At 46.8% G+C, this 17,503-nt stretch overlaps 2 protein-coding genes across 2 annotated transcripts in view; both read right to left on the reverse strand.

Moving 5' to 3' along the window:
- Nucleotides 1-1,666, reverse strand: part of LOC144148170 (barrier-to-autointegration factor-like) — a 164,240-nt gene extending 162,574 nt beyond the window's left edge. Inside the window, exon 1 of the mRNA XM_077679750.1 lies at nucleotides 1,513-1,666. The gene's annotated coding sequence lies outside the window, so the exon portion shown is untranslated. The remainder of the gene's footprint in view (nucleotides 1-1,512) is intronic.
- A 3,160-nt stretch (nucleotides 1,667-4,826) lies between these two features.
- On the reverse strand, nucleotides 4,827-16,844 carry LOC144148529 (uncharacterized). Its single transcript, XM_077680052.1, has 6 exons — nucleotides 15,748-16,844; nucleotides 10,599-11,083; nucleotides 7,808-7,953; nucleotides 5,378-5,494; nucleotides 4,904-5,047; nucleotides 4,827-4,871 (listed from the first exon to the last, which is right to left on the reverse strand). Exons 1-6 carry the CDS (start codon nucleotides 16,713-16,715, stop codon nucleotides 4,827-4,829), a joined length of 1,905 nt encoding a protein of 634 aa, XP_077536178.1. The 5' UTR covers nucleotides 16,716-16,844.
- Between the last annotated feature and the right edge of the window lie 659 nt (nucleotides 16,845-17,503).

Raw genomic sequence — 17,503 nt, forward strand, 5'->3', positions numbered from 1 at the left:
TAGGTGGCGCTGCAATATAATAGGCTTGTATTGCTGAACTCACTTCATAGCACGACGGCGGCTTGTTGAAAGCTAGGTGGGCGCGATTCTAGCGCATCGTACCTTATTCCTGCAAGCAGGGCTATCAGAGTGAGTCAGAACACGATAATAAAGTGCAAATAAAAGTTCTCGCTGATAAGCGCTCATCAGAACGTCAACAAGCATTCACCAAAGAGTTTGGTTTTCAACTCCAAGCGGATTTTTTCATATCGCTTGTTTACTTTCAATATTGGGCGGGTAATAATCATTGACAAGGTGTTTTCACATCACGTGGAGCCTAATTGGGGTCTTTAATAATGTCAAACCACCAGATTTCTTCTAGAGAACCATCCGAAATAGCAATATTTGAAATAGTGGTTGGGCTTCACCACACGGCATGGGCACCAGGCAGGCTAACGTTTTCTTTTAATCTGACAATGTGTATCACGCAACTCAATTTTTTTTCTAAGATGGGATTTTGAAATGTTTACCTAGAAAAAGTATATTCTAAATTTTTTCCACTACTGGTGGTTTATTATACTCAACTGACTTTTTTTAATTTTCTTCGACGCCTGGACGAAAATGTCGAATTCGATTATTTTTTTGCAATCAATATTTATGAAAACACTATTTAAACTGGTTTCGTTGGAAAGCGCGTGAAATCATCCGCAGTTTATGTCACTGCAGTGTGTGCCTAACAAATGTGTATAGCACAGAAAAAATGTTTTGTTAGACCTCTCAAAATTGGTCAATTTCCCGTGGTAATGGAAGAGTTAAACGGTATGGCTGTTGTCTGAGCTTTACAGTTGAGTTACCAAAGGAACATGAACTACAGTTTTTGGGTCTGAGGCTGTATAGAGAAGAAAAACATATAGGCTGGTCGTACTACCCGCGTTCAAAGAAGCCCATAGTAGACTTCAATTCCGGGCACTCAAAGATCCTAAAAATGGGGATCGGTGTTTCTTGTCTGGGAGCATCCCTCACAAAATCGTGCACGGAAAAAATATCCAGTAGTTTCACAAGCCAGCTAGAAAGACCAAACAGGGCTGGTGTTTCGCAATCTGTCATTCGCAATATCTGTGCCACACTCATTGCGATCGTAGTGGTGTCTTGATATGTCAAGGTTTTGCTGTTTTAATGCCCTTACTCTTCGATTGCCGCGTGTACACCGGTATTAATGCGCTGTAAAAAGTGACTTCCACGGTTTTATCTTGAGCAAGACGCTCGCACCACGTGAGATGTTGAAAGTATATATTTGTGTTTCTTTTTAATAAACAAACAGTTGCGAGTTAGCGCCGTGTCGTCTGTTTTTTCTACTTTCGTTCCTGTTGTGTGAGCACTTCCACCTTCAGGACCAGATACAAAGGCGGAAGCATTTAACGAATCATCGCTTCGTGTCCACTCTTCTCTACGAGTGACTGTATACTTGACAAAAAATACAAATTAAATGCGAATGTTTCACGGTCGAAGAGGAGGAAGTGCACATGTACTTACTGCCGCTCTTCTACGCAGAACAATGTTCTGAGGAGGTTGTTCGATGAATAGGCGGGCTGTATCTTGATACGGCGAGCGTTCGAGGCACCTGCCTTCCGTGGGGACTGGTACTGAGCGATTATTCCGCGTTGTGCCGGCGCGCAACGTCTCTCGCCTGTCGTGGCGGCGAAGGTTATGTCAGCAGGTATACGGTGGCGACTCCAAACGACACTCCGACCTTATCAGACATTTCACGATACGTCGCCCTCACTCACTATTCCCCTCTTCGTTCAGTTCTCTCTCCTAAAGCAAAGCTCCCTTCCGGCATTTCCAACTAAAACCGACTGCTATGAACCACGCACCCATTACAGTAATGCGTTCGAATACTGTAGAAATAACGCGAAATTGTCGTAGCTCTACTAGCGCAGTTCGTGTTCGAACGAGCGAAAATATGTTGCAGAGGGATGTATTCCGCTTGCAGGGAACGCGGTCGAGGTTGCTCCTCGTGCTGCACAACACGGGCTTCAATAAACCGCACCCCCATTTTCTGTTTACTTTTACAGTGCCTCCTGGTCTTATCTCTGGCTGGTAGCGACTGCGACAATACAGAAAGGCTACGAGAAAAAAAGCACCCATGCGTAGCAAAAAGGGAGGTGCCAAATTTACGTCATTTATGCACTTGCTTCTGCTTTAACGAATTTCTGTTGTGCATTCAAATGTGTTGTGTAACGATGCCGTCTGTCTACAGTACCTGCACGCCATTGTTCTGATGTGTGATCAGCTTACCACTTTCCCCTGGTATTTTATTATCCCCAGAAACCAGCATGGGAAAGGCCCTGCTTGCCATGAACTTGCATCGCGCGTTCAACTCTATATTGCTTGCAGCCCCGCGGTCGGCTGGGCCGATTGCTCTGGGCCCAGGTAGAGTTAAGCTTTCTTTCATAAAAGCATTCTTTTATCAGTGCTGTGCACAAGTCAAAAGCATTGCCGTTTCCACAGTTCCTATGAGGACATATGAAAAACCAGGTTGCTCCTTTATGTGCCAGCTTAAGCTGTTATGAATGTTCATTGTTTATAGCACAGATTTGCAAAAACTATAATTTTATATTTTAAAGTAAATTACCTTCAAAAGCAATGCCAGTATTGTAAACTAGGTTTCCAGGTGTTCTAAAAAATACCCATAGACGTATACATTGACAAGTATGTGTTTTTTCTAAGCTCGTCTTTCTTGCCGATCAAGCATTGTGCTATGTTGTTTGCCATGCTTTCGGTTTGTAGTGCACTATTAGTCTCCACAATTCAACGTGCCATCAGTCCCAGTTATCTTATGTAACTGACTCCGTGAAATCATTGATACTGCGTCTTTTTCTCTAAAAAATTTGCAGCAAGACAAACCATTACATATATATACATATTTTATTCAGTGCTCCCAGCTGCCTCTTGGCAGTCAGGCCTGGAGTGGTTCAGAGCAGAGGAAGAACGCAAAGTTACACAGGATCAGTAACACAGTCTGCGGTTCACAAGGCAGCAGTAACTCTCACTACAAATCACATGCCTACATGCATACATAATGAAAAATGGCAACACTAATCTACTAAAAAATACAAGAGCAAAGTACACTACGCTCACGCTCAAAGAACTGTGAAAAAGAAATTGCACGTTGACATGGAAACGTAGTCAAAATATAGTACATAATAAAGGACTAGCAGATTGCATTGAGAGCATTCTTGCAAGCTGAGACATGAAATATGTAAGGTCGAACAGGACGGTTAGCAAATCAAAATAACAAACAAGACATGTAATCAAACACAATTTTCAATAGCTTCGGAATGCGCCTTCAAAATGTGGGAACTTTTGACCCACTCCTCGCTGTTACCCCCCTATGCTCCCCATGGATGTTCAGTTGCTGAGACATGTGTGAGGTTTTCGCTGTGAACGGGCTTCTCCCAACCAAATCAGTGAAGCTGCTTTCAGCTATGTTGTGCCACAGGAAAACCCTTTCCTTCAAGGAGAAACTGGAGGTTCTCAGTAAAGTTGACAGCAAACTGCAAAAGAAGTGCAGCAACTCAGCAAACGAGCTTAGCTTGTGGCTGTTGTGCGCCATTTCTGGGCAGCGCGACATGATTTTGAAAACGTGCAGTGCTTCAGCGTGAACGCCAAGCGTGTACGTCAAGCTACCTTTCCTATGCATCTGCACATACTTGCAGGTACAGTGAAGACATTTGACTCTTTGCACTGTCATTCTACATAAACATTTGATGAGTTCACATTAGCGAACACTGCATAAGTAAAGCAGTGTTTATGTGGTGACTAGGAGTGCATAGTACAAGACAAAATTGAACAGACATTGAGCTCTGCATCAAACATAGACTGAGCACAGCATTCTGCGCGATTCACGCATGTGGGTCCACAAAGCTTATGCGGGGATTGGCCAGCCTGTTGTCAAAAATCACTAAAGGTGCTACCACAGGGTAAAGTGATTTCTGGAGAGGTAATTCTTTGAACAAACGGGGGGCACCCCTTGCAGTAGGCTTCCCCTAGTGGCCTTTAGCACTAGGCACATTCCTGCTGATGCTCATACTCAGTGAGTGGCGGCGCTTGGCTCTTGGGTCAGCCGCCGCGGTTTTGGTTTCTTGTCCAGCAGGCACCCGCTTAGCTCCCCGGGGCAGGCCAGGTCGACGTCTTGCCAAACTAGTTGGTTGGACTTTGATGATCCGCCCACGGCGCCTGTCTATTGTGGACGAAGCCTTCAGCCGAAGCAAAAGGGCATAAGCAGAGCTGCTGGTGTTCACGGTGCTCAGTTGTGCAGTGACAGAGTCAAGCAGTGATGCGTAGGATGCGTTGCCTTCGCCCAGGCAGCGTATACGGCGGAGTTGCTGTTCCAGGGCGCAGTACTTGTCTTCCATCTCCTGCAAGTTTGTTTTCCTTATGAGCATGAGTGCAGGCGCACAGGTAGAGCACTTGAGTTTGCCAGACGTTATGTGAGACACTCTTTCATTCTTTTGATAGCAGACTAAGGTTCATAAAATTGTGCAGGGAAAAGGGGCTGTTACAGATATGGTAAATGTGTAACAAGAAATTTACAGTTACTTATCTCTTAGTACAAGTTCAATGTCTGTTTTAGTCAAGAATGGGGCCTAACATTTGGTATGGGGCCATACCTTTGCAGATCAAACGTTGAGGTAGTTTAAGCTGTTGCACGTTTTTGTAGACTTGGATGCTCCTCCCCAGTTGTAAAAATGGCAGCAGTGCTGAAACGCACCTGAGGTGTTGGGAGTGCCTCCAGAACAGGTGGTTGCTGTGATGTTTCTGCTGCTGCTGCTAGAGCTGCGCCCTCAGTGTGGTTCGGCTGCTGCGCCTGGCCCAGCACTTCCCAATACCTGCGGCACCAGGGGCACCTCTCGCCGAGGACCAGCAGGCTCAGCTGTTCACAGTCTTCCGGTGTCAGCTCGGGGCTGTTTGGGAAGCCCCCGCCAAAGGCCTTCTGCATGATGGCCTGGTGCTTGCAGAAGGCCCCCTGGCTACCCGCCCAGCAGCCGCACAGGCCAAAGTCAGCCTGCACTCCATACAGCACAGTGCCACAGGAGCTGGGTACTCTATACAGTGCCTGGTAAATTTGGACTATTTTTGGGGGGTCAATGTCAAGCACAGTGGGGAACAAATTTTATAAGCTAATTCGATGTCAGGGCTCCAGATGGTTTGCGTGGCGGAGAATTTTGTTCTCTAAGTGACTTTCCCAGGTACCTATCACGAATTCTACTAAGGCCACTGCATTGTGCGCTTTTGTGCGGCTGAGCACAACATCTTTCAAAATCCGAATGGAGGCCTCAGAGTAGTTGTTAGCATTCTGACCTCTTGTGAGAGTGCCTGCGCGGTATAGGAGTACCCACTGCTCCTCGCACTTCAGAAGTGCTTGAGCTCCGCGGACGTAGCCCTCATGAGGCAGAGCACAAAGCTCTTCCTTGGCTGTCTCCAACTCGCCCGGTTCTTTCGCGTACAGGACCTGAAATAGCAATGTGCATGTTATACTCAGCACTACACACATCCGGAACGAAAAAGAGACGCCGTCCAGTCCAAACAAAACGTACTGACATTTCAGCTTCCAGCACGGAAGCCTTGTTCACAATAAATGCATCATCAGAAGTGGGTCGTTTAAGTGGGCTTGAGTAATCGCTGCAAAGAGCGTGCGTAGGCCGGGTTTAGATTTCCGTCATTACGATTGACTGTGTTAGATGTGGTCTAAATGATTAGTGATTCCAGATGTAGCCGTGATGCTGTCACTTTTTCTGTTGCGACGATTCTTGCATTGTCCCAACACGCCGAACACGCCGTCGTGAATGACCACAAGATTGATGGGGACAATGCAAGAATCGTCTCAACAGAAAAAGTGACAGCATCACGGCTACATTTGGAATCACTAATCATTCAGACCACGTTTAACACAGTCAATCGTAACGACGGAAATCTAAACCCGATATACGCACCCTCTTTGCAGCGATTACTCCAGCCCACTTAAACGACCCACTTCTGGTGATGCATTTATTGTGAACAAGTCTTCCGTGCTGGAAGCCGAAACGTCAGTACGTTTGTTTGGACTGGTCGGCGTCTCTTTTTCGTTCCTAATGTACCCTCCCGGCCTGACGGGATTCCGTCACGCTCTCGATTTCACTACACACATACGCATGAAAGAAACTAAACACCTACAATCTCCTAAGTAAGTGCTACAGTAAGTAAGTGCTAACTGCCAAGAAGTGCTACAGCAAACAAACAGACTGATGTGTAAACTGAAGGCTTAGGAAACATAAAAACAACTGCCAGCAGATTACGCACCCATTGTGGCTGACGGATCACTGTCACCGGTGCTCATGTGTTCCAGATTTTGAGAAGACAAGTATCATCAGCCGCACGAAAGAAATGTTTGAAAGAAATATTTTGGAAGCCTTCACCATCGTATAAGTGGAAAACTGCATAATCGTGCCGTCAGTGGCCCTCAAAAATAGCAAGGTCAAGATGCGTTCAGGTGGCTGGGATGAGTTTGCATGTCCTTGTAACCGGTTTTCTATCATTTAGATCGGTTGCCGGAAGGACATTTTGTACTAGAGAGTGTTTCAAACAAATATATCAGTTGCTAGTTCGTGCATCAAGTGTGTGTTCAGTCCTAAAAACTCAAAATTTCTGTGATGTTCAATCTGTTACATTCAAGGGAAGGCTGGATCTTTTGGCATACATTTAAACTGGTCATCAGGCTACTAGTAAAAGTGCCTTCATGGGAAGATACAGGAAGAACGATAGGTTATCCCGAACGTTCTCCAGTTCCCTTGAAGTGTATGCCTATTAGCAGTGGTCGGTAAGAAACTAAAATTAGTTTGTTTTATGAGATCTGCAGTGAGCATGTTACTTATGAAAGTCATGTGTCTGCAACCCGATGAACTGGCCTGCTAAGCTATTCATTTTAAACAGCATCTTTCTACTGTAAGTTTTTTTAATTGCATCCTGGGTTAGTATCTTTTTGAATGCTGCCATCATGGGACGTCGCTGGTCCTGGGGCACTTAGTTTGTTGTAGCCGTCAGCCATCGCCACTCCGCTTGGAGCACATGGAAGTGACAGAGGAGCTGCCGTGCTGAGGCCCAGTGCTCTTTTCTCTGCCGGGGAGTTGTCGGTCATGAAGGCTGCTGGAGTCTGCAGGAGCCGCGGGGTGCACGAAGAAGCAATGGGTTTCGGGGCAATCTTAAAATGCTTAATACTGGATAGGCTGTCCGGTACAGTGGCTCCATGCAGGTTTTATTTTAGCTGCCGAATTAAAAAAGTCTGGTACGGTGAAGCCCGCAAGCTCACCTCTCATAAGCTAGGCAAAAAAGGTTCAAGGTAGTCCAGGATAAGGCATATGCATACCCCCACTTGAAAATGTTGTGTGACCAGGGCAGATCTGCTTTGAAGCCTCGTGTGCCGAGAAAATTATCTGTGAGCATGTCATCAAGTTTTCACAAACACACAATAGAGAGTACCTAATTTATGGCTGATTTTACCAGTGCAATATTGTGGCATTTGCAAGAGTATAAAATTAGCGAGTAGCGTAAAGGAATAATTAGATATCATTATCTGTGCCTGTATTTGCGGCTTATTATTCCAATAGGAAGAAAAGTTGATTGAATCATTCGTTTAACCCTACCTGGCTGTTCCCAAAACACAGTGGGTAGCGGTCCCTCAGAAGACGGAAGGCCAAGCCGTACCCCTCTTTGCTTTGTGAGCTGTGTATGAGCACAGCTATTGGCACAACTCCTGCTTTGGTGGCCGTCAGCACCACAGTGGCCGTACTTTGAGTCGCATCGCAGGAGGATGTTGAGTCTCTACGAATATTGTTTCTTGGGCCGAGTTAAGGAGCTGGGCACGCCGCATAATCGGTGTCGTCACCAGCACCGCCCAGCAGTCATCCTTCGTGCTGCTTGTGAAGACCTCTGCCCCTGTACAAGTAAAACACAAACAGCATGAGGTGTGTAAGATTGATTGATTGTAGGGTTTAACGCGCCGACGCAACGCAGGCGATGAGGCGCGCCGTAGTGGAGGGCTCCGGATTAATTTTGACCACCTGGGGATCTTTATCGTGGACCGAAATCTCGTACACACGGGCGTTTTTGCTTTTCACCTCCATCAGAAAAGCGGCCGCCGCGGCCGGGAATCGAACCCGCGACCTCGTGCTCAGCAGCGCAACGCCTTAGCCACTGAGCCACCGCGGCGGGTGTGAGGTGTGTAAGATTTGTGTAGTTTTTTTTTCATTGCCTTCCATGCAGACAAAATACAAGTTTGTTTTATATGAAAGATTTCGTGTTTTATAGTGCCCCCAGTGCTTGTCCAGATGGAAACGATGCTTTATTCACTGAGAAATTAATTTAAGTTAAAATTTTAACTTTCCCACTAAATCGTGTTTTCGTGGTCTGCAATGACATCACAGGGATTGACTCCTCTGCAGCTGATTCTGAAACCTTGTTTACCGTTAGTGAACCTAGATGGCGCCACCATACCGCAGCAAGCCGTTTCCTGCGTTTGGTTTGTTTTTGACGGTATTTAAACCTGGCTTGTTTTTGTTCTGGGAGAAAATAATCGTTTTCGCGAAACATAGGGCTCGCTCGACAAATATGGTCACGTAGGACGCCGTTGCTTGCGTCAGACAGCCAGTGTCGCCTGAGACAAACCCAAAGCCCCGCAGGGTTGTGCAACTAAACCAAGCATAGTGCGCACAGTACCGACAGCAGTACGCATCGGTACTTCTACGTTTACGTGTGCTTTTGTAACTTCCCCTGTCGATCCCACCATTCTTACTGCTTTAAAAAGAATGTGGCCTAAATTTAAGTTCAAATAGCTTGCGGCAAGCTTATAAGCCCTGCCTACTTTGCGTTTGCCGGCCTCCGCCAATCGCACAGCTGGCTGATACGACATCATAGGTTCTGTTGCAGGAAATGAGCTAGTGGGCCACATGGCCATTCCGTTTTTTACTAATTATGTAGCTGATTTGGGCAAAGTGTGTGTTAAAAGTGGTGTCAGTATGATTCTAACGAGACAATTTTTTGAATTAACCAAACGTGTGTTTTGTTTTCATGGCCCCGTTAAAGCTGCCTGGTTCGGTGTTGCATCGTTGTAGCGGAACATGCAAAATACCATTAGCAAGATCAAAAGCCTGATACAGAAGCGTGCAATTTAAATGAATTGTCATTCATGACCTTAATATTTGGCAACCTTCTCAAGAATTCAAATTTTGCAACGTTTTGTGGGTACTCATTTTTTACCCTGTAGAGAAATTAAAACCCAAAATGGCTTCTTTTGGCTGTTGCCTGCCCTATATTGACCATTTACGACTGCTGCTTTTGTCTGGGCATGGTATAGTACTACTGTAGCTAAAATGTATCTAAAATGCGGTATAGTGAACGGTGAAAGCTTTCATGATATATCTACACGTGTACGTAAGTGAGGGACATTGATCTGAAAGTATGCATGTCACTGCTCCAATATCATTTTAGGGCTTAAAAACTGCAGTTAAAGCAGTGTGACAAATGGAATACGAGTTATATCAATTCCCCAACCCCAAACATGTTAGTGTTTGTTTATAGCCATGCACTGGTATAAATAAAAATTCCATGTCTGATGTTACACGGGGTTCAAATTCATGAAAGTGGCATGCGGGTGTTTGAAAGATTTGTATAATCATTTCAAAAGGTGCTGAACAGAACGTTGTGATATTTTCATTTTCAAACAAAAATATTTAGGTGAAATTTTCTGGCAAGACAATCTTCCACAAATAAAAACTGGGGTGGAATTTGTGAAAATCTTGTCCTTGAGAAAATAAAACCATTGAATGTTTATGCCTGCTGTTATTCATCTATCTTCAGTGTCACTTTTTTTACTGTTTATTTCTATTGGGATTACATATTTACATGATTTCAGCGCTACTCCATTGCTCGAATGAGAACTTTTGCAAAGGAAGCAATTTTTCATGACCACTTTGAAGTGAGCACTGCAGTAATGTTTCTCAATTGGTACAGCTTGACCCGTTTCACATGCCCTTGCCACATTATTGGTGGTGAAAGTTTGAGAGTAGAAGTATCCGTGACAGAGGGGTGACAGGACATCAGAAATGCATACTTAGTTATATTCTACATATCAGTAGTATACCTGGTAAAATGTGCATTGAATGCATCTCTGTGTTGGCTTAGCTGATACGGCATTGGGCTGCTGACAAGTTCCTCCTTGTGGGCACAGCCCTTTCAGAGAACAATTTTATTGATGTCTATGCATACAATGTGGACAATAGAGGCAGCTGGTTTTCCCAATCAGCTATAGGTTTGAAGTACTGAAATGCAATTGTACACTAAGTTCAAAAGCCCAATCAGTTTTTATGGGATGCCAAAAATATGATTACTGCACTGTTTGCGCAGCTCTGCATTTTTTTGTAGGGAGGATCAGGGTGCGTGCTGCTGCTGACTGGAAATCTGTTGCGAAATGTGTCTCGGCAACGGTGAATTAATGCAGAGAGCGCACAAACTTTACTTGCCCTCATTAGCTTTTGTGTTTCCCCAATGTCGTGTTGATTCAGATGTTCACATGGAGATCTTACCCTGTGCTGCGTACTGAGCCGTCTTTTCCTGCAGCTTAGCCACGGGGTTGCTGAGGCGACCGCACTTCGCCTGGACCCAGTGTTCATGCCAGTGGCAAACAACCCGGTACGCAGGGTTCAGCATGCCATTGGCCCGCAGTTGCACCCCTCGGTCCATGGCAGCAAGGTTGCGCTCGTGGCGTCTCAGGGCCTCGGCAGGCCCTAGCCCCTCCTCAAAGTACTGCGCGAAGGCCGCTTTCGTCTCGCAGCTCGGTCGCAGCATTCGCAGGGCATCTGCCGACTCTGTGCTATGATTATGTTGCGACACAAGCTTGATCACGACCTGTAGGGGCACCTCTCGGCAGAGAAAGGCGTCATTCTTTTTGGTGTCCCTATTCACTTTTTTGATTTTGATGTCCAGCTTGGCTGAGCCCCGGGTGCTCCGCTTCTCGCTCGTTTTATTTCGTTCGTTGTGCTGGCACACCCACACCTTGTGGAAGACCATCCTGAAACGACATTATTCAAAGAGATCTGAGTTTTATGATGAGGAGTGCACTGGTGTTGCTATCAACCAGTATTGCTTTGGGGCATGAAAATTTATTATACAATTCTAATTCCACAGCCATATGAACTGCAAAAAATATACAGCAAAAAAATTGAGCTTGTGACCCTACACATTAAAAAATGTTGGTGCTTAGTAAATGTCATCAGTGCGCACATGTTCACTAGTTGCTGGCACTGAAACCTTATGGGAATTTCTCTTTACCACTGTCAAAAATGAAACCTACTGCTTGGTGGACACAAGCTCGTGTGAGCATGCAGCCAAATTCCCGCATCACTGAGTTATGCCAGGTAATGGCCTTTTTGTAGTACTGAAATTTACCACAAAGCATGGACTTTTTTCATCGCTATTTTTTTCACATTGACGTTAGTTCTGAATATAGAACATCCAATGTACACTTATCCAGAGATTTGCTTATAACAGGCAATCATATATGTACAAATAAAGCTACACTAGGTCACTTGAGGTTGTGCCTTGGAGGGAGCAAGAGGAAGGGGGGGGGGGGTGTAGGAGGGCATCGTAATTGGGGCAAAAGAGTCATTTTGAAATTTTTAAGGCATCAAAGGTATAATTGTTTGGGAACTGTAGATATGGGGGATTTCAGATTTTAATTATAAAATATTTTGCATCGTACACACCCTAGCTGTCTCTCCCTACAAAATCGTTTCAGGCTAGCAGGACTGCTCAGAAAAATTAGTTTCTATGCTTTATGCGGCATACCTGTCAAGGCACAGAACTCGTGTTACACTACAACTTTGGCCTCTGCCGTGATCAAGGCCCTTGTAAATAAATCAGGTTATTTATTTCCTCCATTTATCACACGTAATTCACACGATTTTTTTACTAACTGGTATTCTGTCAATAAACGTGTTTCATCTGAAGTAGAGACGATTTTTGAACACAGTAATAGCATCACTTACCTAGTGCACTTCGAGCGGACGGTATGAACAATCCAAGCGGTGTTGGTGCCGTCGCCGTACTGCTTCACCCACTCATCCGCAGCGTCCGAATCAGTGAGGTTACAGCGAAGCACCCTCACACCCGAGGCCGTTGCTGTGGGGTCTTCTACGACCTCCAGGCCGGCACCAGCGTTTTGCATGGTGCGAGGACTCGAGGCGATCGCAATGGATTTAGAAGAACGGTTGCAGTGTCACGCAAGGCGATCGAAAGCGGGACCATTACACGTGCAAACGCAACTTTTGAAATAAGCGCTCCTTGAATCGCCACTGCTGACATCTGGCGAATAAGCGTCAAAGTAACAGACACAAAACTGTGCTTCTCAAAACTATGCGCTTTCGTTTAAAATAACTTGAATGGGTGACTTTTTAAAAGATGCGTTCACAATAAAATTATATATATTTTTAGAATATTGTAGAAAACGCTCGTGCAGAGTGTGAAAAGAAACGTGTCTTTGCTGCCATCTAGTCGGCACAATCGGCATCAAATAACGTTTACTTGGCTAACTTCGCTCACCCATCTGAGAAAATTCGTCGTTTGTCGTACTTCTTGTGCATTATGTAGCGACGATAATGTAATATACAACATCAAGGAAGGTTACTGTAGTAACCGGCATCCGGGCAAGCGTGGAAAACGTTGCTTTATTTCCCGAGGCGCGCACTGGCAGCCTCACAACTGAAGAACGCGCACCCAAGCCGGGTGCGCCCATTTATACACAAAGCGTCGCTGCTGCGCACGCGCTGCTAGCCGACCGCTGCGCTGATAACACGATCGCGACACTACACTGCCTCCCTGCACAATTCTAAAAACTATCGTAGGTCAAACGGTCCGGTGGTCGTCGTTCCCTGTTGCTCCTCCGCAAAGGGACCGCTTCTTCATTGCTGGCCGACGGCGCTACCGTGGCACGTGTAGCCGGCTCGGCAAGGCGTTCCGTTGTAAGTGCAGCAGGGACCACGTCAGGTGCATGAGGCAGTTCGCATTCAGGGTAGTTGTCTGGATGATTGGTCGATTCAACGCAGGATGGTCGCAGATGGTCAGCGTGCACGAACCTCACTTTGTTTCCGACGCACACCAAATAGGTTGACGGAGACTTGACACGCGTCACTCTACCAAGCCACCATTTCACCACATCACCGCGCACAGAACGCACCAACACACTGTCACCCACAGCAAACACTCGGGGCCGACCTCTTCGCTTGTCAGCCAGAGTTTTCATTTTCTCCCTCCTCACAACCATTTCATTTCGAGTGTCTTGCCGTAGTAACGACAACCTGGTCCGCAGTTTCCTTCGCAGGAATAATTCCGCGGGTGTCCTTCCCGTAAAAGTGTGAGAAGTTGTGCGGTAAGAAAACAAAAAGTTGTCTAGTCTGTGTTGAAGAGACCTCGTAGTGCCTTTTTCAGAATCTTCTAGATTCTGTTTGAGTAGTGCTTTCTTGGTGGTTGCACCGCGCGCTCCGCAGCTCCGTTAGACTGCGGATGATAGGGGGGTGTCAGTGTGTGCCTAACACCATTCGATGAAAGAAAGTCTTCGAACTCTTGTGCTCGAAACTGCGGACCATTGTCAGTTACCACTTCCAAAGGAAGTCCATGCGCAGCAAACCAAGATCGCACAACTTCAATCGTCTTCGCGGCAGTTGTTACACCCATAGGTTTAATTTCCAACCATTTGGAGTAGGAGTCTATGGCTAGCAGAAACATTTTTCCTTTTTCTTCTGCAAAATCAAGATGTACTCTTTCCCATGGGTTTTGGCACACTTGCCATGGTGTCAAAGGTACAGGTTGAGCTTCAGGAAGGACAGACTGACAAATTTTGCACTTCCGCACAGTTTCTTCCAGGGCGCTATCCATGCCTGGCCACCATAGCATTGACCTTGCTACCGCTTTCATTTTGGTTATCCCTAAGTGCTGTGCGTGCAGCAACCCCAAGACAACACTGTGCAAGGACTGCGGCACAACTACGCGATTCAGCCACACAATGCATCCGTTATCTACACTGAGTTCAAACCGGCGCAACCAGAATGGCTTTAACTGCTCGGGTACAGTTTTTTCCCAGCCGTGCCATATCATGTCACGAACGACACTCAACAGTTTGTCCTGTCCAGTTTCGCGCTCAATATATTTCGCTGTCAGCGGCAACTCATTCAGTGGCGCAAAATAAAAAATATATTCACTGTGGTAGTCAGTGTCCGGCAGCGGCAAGCGAGACAACGCGTCCGCATGACTGATAGCCGACCCTGGCTTATGCTTTATCTTGTAGCGATAGTTCGCCAAAAATGTGACCCATCGATGCACTCTTGCAGTTGCAACAGCGCTGCCCTGCCGTTTAAGATCAAGCAGGGTTGTCAGGGGTTGGTGGTCCGTAAACACGTTGAAATCTCGCCCGTAAAGATACTTGTGAAATTTTTTCACCGCGAAAACTATGCTCACGGCTTCTTTTTCTATTTGCGCATAGTTACGCTCGGACGGGGACAACGACCGTGAAGCAAAAGCGATGGGTTTTTCATTCCCGTTTTCAACGTGCGATAACACAGCCCCTAGCCCGTATTCCGATGCGTCACACGTGATTTGCAGTGGCTTTTTTACATCGTAGAGCTGCCAGACGCTTTTGTCGGACAGCATTTTCTTGCAAGTTGCGAATGCCTCGTCGCAGTTACGCGACCAATGCCATCTGCTGTCCTTGCGGAGCAAGTCGTGCAGCGGTTCTAGAATCGTAGCCAAATTTGGCAGGAACTTTCCATAGAAATTTACTAAGCCCAAAAAGGCCTTCAGCTGCGTCACGCTAGTGGGTTTCGGCGCCTCTTTGATGGCCACGACCTTTTCGGCCGTAGGGTGCAAGCCATTTTTGTCAATGTCATGCCCCAAATACGTTATGCGCTGCTGAAAGAGCCTACACTTCTTGGCATTTACTTTGATACCATGTTCACTCAGGCGCCTTAGCACCTCCTCCACTCTGTCGTAACACTGCTTGTAGTCTACTCCGGCTATGACAATGTCATCCAAGTAGCAGGCAGTGCCAGGCATACCTTGCAGGATTTGATCCATTATAGCTTGGAAAATTGCTGGAGCACACGCTACGCCATAAGGCAAGCGACGGAACCTAAAAAGGCCCATGTGAGTGTTTATGGTGAGCAATTCTTGTGCTTGCTCATCCAGTTCCAGCTGAAGGTACGCCTTCGACAGATCAATGACAGAAAACACGGTTCCGCCTTCAAGTGTGGCAAAAATATCCTCGGGCAGCGGCAAGGGGTAATGATCGACTTCAATTGCAGGATTTACTGTGATTTTGTAATCCCCACAGTGCCGAAGTTCTGTTCCGTCTTTCTTTGGAACAATCACAAGAGGCGTCGCCCACTTGCTGTGCCTTACCCGATACACTACCCCCGCTTTTTCAAGATTAGAGAAATCTTGCTCGACTCGCTCGCGCAAGGCGTATGGCACTGATCGCGCTTTGCAGAACACTGGGCATGCGTTCTCTTTAAGTACAATGCTTGCTTTAAAACCCTTGATAGCACCAATACCAGCATTAAATACATCACGGTACTTTTCAGTAAGGGGCGTTTCCCTCCAGCAACAGCGACAGGCGTACCGTTGTACGTCATTAATTTCACATCCTCTTGCGTGAAACTGGCATTAGGAAAGTGCCTCGCCCACTCTGCTTCCGAAATAATCGACACGGCCGCACCCGTATCAATTTCCATAGGAACTACCTTCCCATCTATCGTAACGTTTACTCTAAATGGGGGTGTGTCGGAACGGTTCACGTGACACAAAGATAGCAAATCTCTAGCCTCCTGCGGCTCTACACTATGCACAAGTTTCGTTTTACACATTTTGGCAATGTGACCTTTTTTTTTACATTTGAAACAGTCACTAGTCAAAAAAGGGCAACTCACAGGAGGGTGGTGTCCTGCACACCGGTGACAGCTCGTTTTAGTCCCTTGCGACGCCTTCTTAGCAGGGCTCGTTTTTCTTCGTCCCGCTTTGCGTGGTTTTCCTTTTTGCGGAGATTTCTGCGTCCCTCGTTGCCAGTACACTTCCGTACTGTCAGAAGATGCTCCCGACTTGTTTGGTTGCAGCATCTCTTTCGTGTCCTGGCTCGCTGCTTCCATGGCGATGGCGACCTTGCACGCATGCTCCCACGTGATTTCTTCGTCTGGAAGGGCAAGTAACCTGCAGCGTACGGCTTCAGTGTGCAATCCCGCCACCAGCCGATCCCGCAGAGCGTCGTTCAGGAAATTGCCGAACTCGCATGTCGAAGCCAGCTTCTTCAATTCCACTATGAAGTCTGCCACGCTTTCATGTGGCGCTTGTTGGCGTTGGTTGAACCGATAGCGTTCGGCGACCAGTGAACGTTTTGGAGTGTAATGTTTCTTCAGCACACTCACCGCTTCCACGTACGATGCCTTGGCCGGTGTCTTGGGCAGCAGTAAGCTCCGGAGCGTGACATAGGCGGTTTCCCCTATGGCCGTTAAGAAGACTTGCAGTTTCTTCTCTGCAGCGATGTCATTGGCGGCAGCGAACAATTCGAAGCGTTCCAAGTACACCTCGAAATTACCGCTGTCCGGCTGGAACTCCGGCAACGTGCCGACGGTTTTGCTGTGCACAACGGGCGCAGTCATTTTAGAAGCTCGGTGCGGATCCCATCCTCGTCGCCACTTGTAGTAACCGGCATCCGGGCAAGCGTGGAAAACGTTGCTTTATTTCCCGAGGCGCGCACTGGCAGCCTCACAACTGAAGAACGCGCACCCAAGCCGGGTGCGCCCATTTATACACAAAGCGTCGCTGCTGCGCACGCGCTGCTAGCCGACCGCTGCGCTGATAACACGATCGCGACACGACAGTTACTTTATTGGCTGTATTAAGCAGTAGGCGCCGAGCGTACTGTGTTTGCTGTTATGTAGACGCAAAACGACTGTCCAGGGAGTATTTTGATCGGGTCGAGCACGTTGTGGCGTCTGTGCTGGCTGCTTTTTTTTCTGGTTGGTTGGTGGGTGGGTGGGAAGTGTTTGGGACCTCCACTGAAACTGGCATGCATATAGGCGTGTGTTGGCACGCGCAAGCTGAGCGTCAGCTGTATGCTGTTGCCGCAAGTGTGCATTCGTAGGCGTACTGGTGGCGATAGGCGTGCAGCGAGTTTGCTTTTGTTTAAACTGTCGGAACGTGAAGCTCCGAGGGTTCACCTTTGCCTTAAAATGTGCGTAGGTGGGGCTTTGTTAATCTGAAGATGCGTCATGTGATCTGTTGAATTTACAATGACAAATTGTCGCCACAGACGCGCACATGCCCCACCTCATCACAACGACGTCCTCCCTAGCGATTTACTAACACGCTTCGAACTCCGCAGATGCGCGTATCGTTACGATGCAAGTTTGGATCGCTAAATTCCATCAGCAGCACTGCATCATTC

Source organism: Haemaphysalis longicornis, unplaced genomic scaffold (genome assembly GCF_048455015.1).
Source record: "Haemaphysalis longicornis isolate Haplotype H1 unplaced genomic scaffold, Haemaphysalis longicornis Haplotype H1 scaffold_8, whole genome shotgun sequence".
Taxonomy (NCBI): Eukaryota; Metazoa; Arthropoda; class Arachnida; order Ixodida; family Ixodidae; genus Haemaphysalis; species Haemaphysalis longicornis.

What these genes read in the sequence shown, in the direction of transcription:
- LOC144148529 (XM_077680052.1), bottom strand. Translation starts at nt 16,715, where the DNA reads ATGACTGCGCCCGTTGTGCACAGCAAAACCGTCGGCACGTTGCCGGAG. An exon ending in GGCTCAGTACGCAGCACAGG is followed by an intron (nt 7,954 to 10,598) that starts GTAAGATCTCCA and finishes TTACTTGTACAG; the next exon opens with GGGCAGAGGTCTTCACAAGC. An exon ending in CTCCTGCGATGCGACTCAAA is followed by an intron (nt 5,495 to 7,807) that starts GTACGGCCACTG and finishes TTGCTATTTCAG; the next exon opens with GTCCTGTACGCGAAAGAACC.